This window comes from Saccostrea echinata, unplaced genomic scaffold (genome assembly GCF_033153115.1).
Source record: "Saccostrea echinata isolate AGI-Se365-2 ecotype Australia unplaced genomic scaffold, CSIRO_AGI_Sech_v1 ptg000008l, whole genome shotgun sequence".
NCBI lineage: Eukaryota > Metazoa > Mollusca > Bivalvia > Ostreida > Ostreidae > Saccostrea > Saccostrea echinata.
In genome coordinates, this window is record NW_026889757.1 from 6,713,660 (window position 1) to 6,721,621 (window position 7,962).

General features: G+C 31.9%; 1 protein-coding gene across 1 annotated transcript; it reads left to right on the forward strand.

The window, feature by feature from the left end:
* Nucleotides 1-1,653: 1,653 nt before the first annotated feature.
* On the forward strand, nucleotides 1,654-7,712 carry LOC133181332 (F-box/WD repeat-containing protein 4-like). The gene is made up of 9 exons (XM_061315850.1): nucleotides 1,654-1,961; nucleotides 3,662-3,748; nucleotides 3,999-4,181; nucleotides 4,657-4,789; nucleotides 4,950-5,059; nucleotides 5,278-5,343; nucleotides 5,578-5,718; nucleotides 5,951-6,089; nucleotides 6,435-7,712. The coding sequence occupies exons 1-9, from the start codon at nucleotides 1,735-1,737 to the stop codon at nucleotides 6,549-6,551; spliced, it is 1,203 nt and encodes a 400-aa protein (XP_061171834.1). The 5' UTR covers nucleotides 1,654-1,734; the 3' UTR covers nucleotides 6,552-7,712.
* The last annotated feature ends 250 nt before the right edge of the window (nucleotides 7,713-7,962 follow it).

Consider the following 7,962-nt stretch of genomic DNA (forward strand, 5'->3'; position numbering starts at 1 on the left):
GGAGAAGAAGATGAAATTGTGAAAAGTTAACGACGACGAGGACGACAACAACGCCAACGACAACGACGACAGACAACGGACAAATTTTGATCAGAAAAGCTCACTTCAAGCTTCGGCTCAGGTGAGCTAAAAATATGCATTTTGAATTTTTATCACATATTCATTCTCTTTATCATGCCACATTGTAAAGTATGTGCAAAAATATTTATGTATAGACCATAATTGATTTAATTTTTAAAATTAAAAAAACAATACACTGTATATACACATTAATTTACGAGGGTCATCAACATAAAACGTTCGTATACACAGGCTGCATAGCCCAGTCCGACTTACACTAGATTTATAACAACGTCAATATCCTAATTTCATCAAATAACAGTGCTTTTCCACTTCTTGTAGTGTCTCCGAACTTGTACAAACCGTTTAAAAATCATATATACCAATTCCAAATCAATGAACTAATTAGTTCAAGTTGTTTGAATACCATATTAAAACATTTTAGGAGTGGACGCTGTTCCGTTCACTCGGCTGACGTCGCTTTTTCTGTCAATTTTTGAAACATATTTCTTGCGATTTTTACTTATATTTTCATTGCCTGTATAGTAAGCGATACTAAAGATATCAGAAAATGACGTTAGCCGCTTTATTTTTAATAATTTAATTTTTATTAAGCTTTGACTTGTTTTATGAAGAAAATAATCATTTTAATTAGAACACTTTATTTCAAGCATTTTAACCATAAGCCGTGCGCATTCTATCTGCGACCTTTCAAAGACCGCGATTTTTACAAAAATATGAATTTCAAACAATAAAAAAACAAATTATTTCTGACTTGGATTTTCCTAAGAAATATATTTTCGTATACGAAGAGTATATCTAGAGCCATTCATTTTGACAAAAACCCATTGTCCACTAACTTTATGGACAACCTCGTCTATCTGTTTTATATAAATTTAATATACTTTTCATTATACAATGCTCTGATTCCAATACATTTTAATCAAAATTTTATATATAATGAAATTTTCCATTGAGTAAATAGAGGTAAGCAACCAAGTTCATTATAGATCACCAACAATGCTCGGATATTTATTTAAGGCACCAAATTCACAAAAAAAAAAAAAAAAAAAAAAAAAAAAATGTGATGGACATAATTTTGCATTTGAAAAACATAGTTTAGAAGACGTAACATCGGAAATTGCTACTAAATTGCGTAATCAATATTTTCTTTTCATTAAAGCAGTTCATCTGTTCATCGAGACGAAATATTTCTAATTTTCTATTATTGTGTTTTCTAACCCATGTGAGGTCACTCTATGCAAACTCTGCAACTGCAGATTTATGAATTTAAATTTGAGATAATTGTTTCATTTACCCCCCCCCCCCCCAAAAAAAAAATCAATCTAAGGAAAGACAGACGTACATTCCAAAACTTTAATTACATGTTCTTATTTACCTTGATGTATTCTCTCTCATATATTTTTCAAAAAACCAGCCATTACGGATATTTTTCGTCTGTAAGATAAAGGTTTCTTTTATTTACTAGTCTTTTAAACGCTTTATCTAGGGTATTCCTTCTGCTCATTAGGAAGAACCATTTTTACATCGATGAAAATAATCCTAATGACAACTTACAAAGCGGACTTGGTTATTTCACAATCTTTAAAATGCAAAATCTAGCTTTTAAAAAAGACAAAATCAAAAGGTTTTTCACACAAGCTTTCTTAAATAATGATTGGTACCGCAATTAAATCGGACGATAAGGAATTAGACAAGAGGATCATCAACTTTTGTGACCTTCCAGACGATGTGTTGTTTTCAATTTTCAGAAAGTTGGACATCAAATCCTTGTCCACCTTATGTCGAGTTTGTTGCAGATTGAAAGATCTGCTCAGCAGTGACCATGCTTGGGTGCTTTTTTCTCATAATTTCAATGTGATTCATTTTGAGGAAGACGTGTGAGTTGAATCTTTCCTCATGTTCCTTATATATCTGATATATATATATATATATATATATATATATATATATATATATATATATATATATCTGATATATATATATATATATATATATATATATATATATATATATATATATATATATATATAAAACTTTTGAAGAAAATTAAAAGAATTTCTTCAATTGTAGTATATTATTGATACTTCCACAATGAGAAATATTTGAAAACTTATTTATATTAATTAATAATTATATTATAAACTTATTATAAAAAAAACCCAGGTGTGGTGTACAATATTTTTAGCAGGGTTTTAGGTTGAATAATCATGATAATAGGGATTGAACTCTTAAACATGTTTAAGTTATTGATAAAGATAATGTTTCACTCATTATTTGAGGTAGAAAAAAAGTACAGATGAAATTGATATTTTATTTGATAACCAATGATTGATTTAACAAAACTTAACCACAGTGACTGCAAAACAAGAAGATGAAATACCCGCCCCCTTAAAGATATTATAAAAAAAAAAGAAAGAAAGAAAAGAAAAGAAATTGAAATAAAACAATAAAAAGGATTATGTATCTTAATTTACAAAAGTACCAAAATTGGACCAAAACTGTATGATCGTTTTAAAAGAATTTCATTTTTTTTTTTAAATTTTAGTACATGTATATAGTAAACATTGCAACAACTTTCGTCGAATTTTATTCAAATGCTAATATACAGAATTGATCTTGTCTGTCGCATGAAAAGTTTTATTTAAAAAGGACAAAAACTGATGAAGGCTCAGTAGTGTTTTGAAAAAAAAATTACAGACACAAAAACGAACACACGAACGAACCCCGACATCTTAACATTGCCTGAGCTTTTAACTGCATGGTCTTTGAAAGCTTACTGATGTTATAAGTATCAAAACTTAATACAACCAGGGGCATAAATTTGAAATAACTGTTACATTGCTTTCTCTGTTCTTTTTAAAAGTTTTCTACACTGCGTTTTTCGCCGATTTTCTTCCTCCATGTGATGTGCCCCACTGCTAAAAAGAGCGCCACGCGACGTTTCATAAAAAAGGGAGATAACTCTAAAACTTGGCTTTGGTGATTGGCGTTCGTGTCCATTTAATCTGCAGAAAAATAATAAAATTGTTATTTAAAAACGGAGCAAGAGGTATCAATTAAATACAACGGATAAAAAAAAATTCTTTTTGGCCACAGAAACTTGATTCGAATGTTTGTCGATTATTATATAGACATCGTTACGTTACTGCGCGCTGTGTTATCTTTTGTAAATTTGTTATTACATGTATATAGTGAACACGTTGAAGTTCCCCGAAATTACATGTGTACAGAAAAATTAATTCTAAAGATATTGATCATCAACTGATTGACTCTCAATTGTCACGCTTCACGGTATTCGCCGATCAACGACCGTGTTTGTTTAGCACGTACAGTCCGCTTTCTCTCAAGGTGCATGCCAGCCGTAGCATAAACACAATTAACTACTCAGGTCATTAAAAATTAAGTGTCAGTACTGAAATGCAATAAAATTTAATCATGGCGGCGGCTGATTTTAACCATGGCGCAGCTCGTTTAACCATGGCGCACATAAATTTAACCATGGCGGGCCGCCATGGTAAAACCCCTTGTGGAGAACCCTGATTCATACAATAATATACATACATGTATGTGTTTGTAGACTTCCTCTGAAAGAGAAGTTCAGGATTTCCCATAATAGAGAAAAAGGAACCTGCCATGAATCATTACTTGCCAACTTTTCAAAAAGGTAGGGGTAGTTGATTTTTTAAGATTAGATATAAAGTATAATGAAAACATCATACAGCATGTTTCTTCTAGCGCTAAGTTTGTTATCTTGATTCATATCTTTGGTTAAATCTAACAATCTTTGAAATTGAGGAAAGTTATTGTTTCACATCAAATAGTCTTTATGGGAAAATGATTATAAAAAAGTTGAATGGACTATGTATTAAAATTTAGGTTTAATAGTTAACTCAGTCACAATGCCTGTGTTTCAGACAAATGCCATGGATGCAGTATCACAATGGGAACCTATGGGTCTCATCTAAGAATGAGATTCAGTCTTATAGCCCTGGCAGAGGCAAACAATTGAAAGTCAATAAAAAGAATAATCCATACAAACTTCAGAGAGATGTCACTAAATTTGTCACTAAAGAAGACAGGATTGTCAGCGGATGCTTGTAAGCTTCATCAGTGTTGGATGTTGATATTTATTTACCCTTTCCAACACTTTAATTCCTTCTCCACTCACTTATGTTCAGATAGGACATCATGTAAGAGGATACATGCATTCATTTAAGGACTTAAAGGATGTTTTGTACATGTACATTACATTATTTACCTGAACATTATAACACTAAGTCTTGTTATGAAGAAATGCCCTGCTCTCTGATGCCATCAATGCAAGTGTCTGTATAGGAATATGACTTAACAATACAGTAAGAATTTGTTTGCACAAAAATTAGACAAATAAATAACATTAAATGATTATGATATAAGTATTGTGTCATAATGATGTGATAAAATTTGACACATGCACATCAAATCATACACTTTCAACCCAACAGATTTGGTACTCTAGGTTTCCTCATCTTTGTCTATTTTACTGATGTTACGTTTGTTTGAAGATACTTGTAATTAGTTTTTGTATTGTAGGGATGGCAGTATTCACATATGGGAAGCAGGAGGTACTCACACAGTAGTGGAGAAGGCCCACCCATTAGACACACAGGCTGTGGATTGTCATAATGGTATCCTGGTCTCTGGCTCAAGGGATGCAACTCTAAAGGCACGTGAATTAAAATGACCACATCAAGTACAAATTATTAAATGCGTATATTTACACAACAAGAAACCACAAACTTTTTCTTCAAAAATGTACATTTAATAAAATCTCTGAGATATATCCAACAAATAATGTAATAACCTGTTTATTTTTTGAAATGTAGGTTTTTAGGCTACAGTCGGATAACTATAGTGGCATCACTGGTGTTGAGGAGAAGTGCTGCTTTCCTGTAGGGGACAGGGTGTGGTCCCTTACCCTCTCTCAGTGTGGCAGGTTGGTTTCTAAAATTCATATTATTATTGAAGCACAGTAATATCAGTTATTTATTTTCTATGTAAAGAATTGTCTGATATACTTGTAAAACTCTTGATCTAAAATATTTAATATCACTGTATGACTGTTAAATTCCTTGCAAAAATATTGAAACACATTTTGAGAGGAATGATTTTAGTGATATGAATGAACTATTCACTTAGTATTTATTCTTTCAGCTTTTGTGCATGTGGAACAGCATTTTGTGAAGGAGATGCTCCTATATCTTTGTTGGATTTGAACAAGTATGAACAGTATATAAACAGCAAATCATAAGCTTAAACTAATTAACCTCAACCATTTTATACCATCAGATGTTCTATCATAAGTCTGATTGTTATATTTACCAGAACCATTTTATGTGAAATATGCCAATGAATTAATAAACTGAAGTTTCCACAAATTAAAGCTGGAAACAAAGATAAAAAAGATCAAATGTACTATCTTTCAAAATGTCATAAAATCAAGTTTGATTTCAGACAGTGTGCTGTTAACCAGTTAGGCACAGAACACAAGATTGGTGCAGGTGTCCTTGACATGCAGTATGAGAATGAACACACATTGCTGACTTGTGGATATGACACATTTATACACATGTGGGACCTCCGAATCAACAGATGGTGAGGTTTCCCCACTTGTTTAGGTCAATATGACCTCATATGGTTTATAATCTTACGCTATATTTGTTATGCTTAAGTGCACATGTACCTAGCAAGGAGTAATTTATTGTCACAAACATGTAATCATTTATAAATATTATGACAACATTTAGATTTACTCAGTTTTCCAGTGCATTTTGTTATCTGAGCATTATGTATTGTTTTATGAATCCTGTGTTGATTTATGCCATAGCATCTGTTCCTGGGAACAAAGGTTTGACTCTGCATATTACTGTCTCAAGTCAGATGGTCACATGAACATATTTGCTGGAGCTTCACGACATGGATTAGTGGATCTTTGGGACAAACGGAAAACAAGTAAACCTGTCCAAGTAAGCTTCCTTTCAATTCTGCAATTTCTTTTTTAACATTTTTAATTTAATTAAAATTAGGATGAAAAAATACAAAATTTTAATGTAAATCCAATTATGTTTTGGGGCTTGATATTTATAGGAAAAAATTAAAAAAAATGTTTGTTGATTAATGGAAAATTTTTTACTTCACACAGAAGTACATGAATATTTACAGCAACATTAAAATATGAGATCTCAGTCAAATGTACTTAGGAATTTTTTTTTTTACTTTGAGTTCTCTTCCTACCATGTATATACATGTATTTAATGTACAAATATGATGATATGTTGAAATGTTTTCACCTTTGAATTTTATTGTTGCAGTCCTTTTATATAGGCCATCAGAACAGTCCTGTTTATTCCTTGGCTTTTGACAGTAAAAGACTTTATGCTGCACTGGACTTACAAGTCAAGATTCTAGATTTCAGTTGTTATCAGTAAATTGATATACATGTATGACTCAGGGTTACTTGTAATATTTTAAACTCTACGTCCTGGTGACTGAACTTTTAATATTTTTGTTTGTCACCAGGGTCACTTATGACCTATTGCTATGAGTTATTGTACATTACTGTATATTTTTTTGTAAACTTCTGAACATTTTCAGTTTGTTTGATGAAATGGCTGAACTAATTTTTACCGATTTCTGTATGTAGCTGGGGCTAAAGGGTGGGACTGGGGCTTCAGGGGTGAGATTAATCCCATCAAGATTCTTTCAATCTTCAGAAATCTTCTTCTGTACTCCAAAATATCTAACAGAAAAGCTGTTAGCATTATAAACACCTGGCAACTTTCCAAAAATTAATTGAATTAATAGCCCATTTGTCTCATGACCCAAAGTGAGGCTTTAAATTGATCCCTTAATGAAAATAAAATTCATAACATCTTTCAGTTTTTTTTTTTTTATACCTTAGGGAAATCTAGCAAGCAAACTGTTTCAGGATCATAGGAACAGTTATCCCTCTCCCAAATTTTTGAAATTTGTTTACTTTGAGAGTGAGGGAAAGGAATCACACCCCAGGGTCAGACATAGTTGATCATCTCAATGCTTTTGAAAAATTTTCTTTTTATCATGCAGGTCATCTAGCAGGCAAACTTTGTATGATTACATTTTTGCCTTGTAACAATATCATGAAAATCAATGTCAGCTCAGGTCCTAGGGTGGAACTTTGTTGGACATATATTGAAAATGCATTATGCTTTAGAATTTCTTATGTCTGTATATGTAGCAAAAAATCATGTGTGTAATAAGAATAAACTTTAAGCCCCTTATCAAATTGTGAATTTTGTGTCCTCTGGACTCAGACACAAGTGTGGGGCTAATTTCATCATTGAATATACATGTATCATTGTTAATTATGTTTTAAAATATCCTTAACTCCTTAGCATCTAGGTAAGAAACTTCAAGTCGGTAGGAAACAATCCTCTATGTGTTTGTAATTTCATGTCACATATGGGTCTATATCCTGTCCCAGTTTGAGCTAAGTCAGTCATAGGCTGAGAAACTCATGATACTCAGGTGACTATAAGGCCCATGGGCCTCTAATGCACTGTTTTGTCTTTTTTGATGTCTTTCAATTAATTAAAAAATCTACATATCTATTCTTTTTTTTTTCTTTTTTTATGAAAGGTCTAACTTGTGAACTTTTGAAAAAAAAGAAGACATTGCTGTAATAAATTCCATGTAGCAACTGCTAACGAGACAGACGAGATAGAAATATCATTACATGTAAGCATTGCAAATGCAAAGCTTAATGTCATAAATTATTGCGTTGACTTTCTCAACCTCAAATGTAAAATGGCTTACTGACAGAATTATATCATTAAGCGTCAAAAATGCACCGTAGGAACC

Bases quoted from the DNA above. Each gene is read 5' to 3' on its own strand.
- LOC133181332 (XM_061315850.1), top strand. From the start codon at position 1,735: ATGATTGGTACCGCAATTAAATCGGACGATAAGGAATTAGACAAGAGG. The intron at 4,182-4,656 runs GTAAGCTTCATC...TTTGTATTGTAG, and splicing joins AGGATTGTCAGCGGATGCTT to GGATGGCAGTATTCACATAT. The intron at 6,090-6,434 runs GTAAGCTTCCTT...TTATTGTTGCAG, and splicing joins AAACAAGTAAACCTGTCCAA to TCCTTTTATATAGGCCATCA.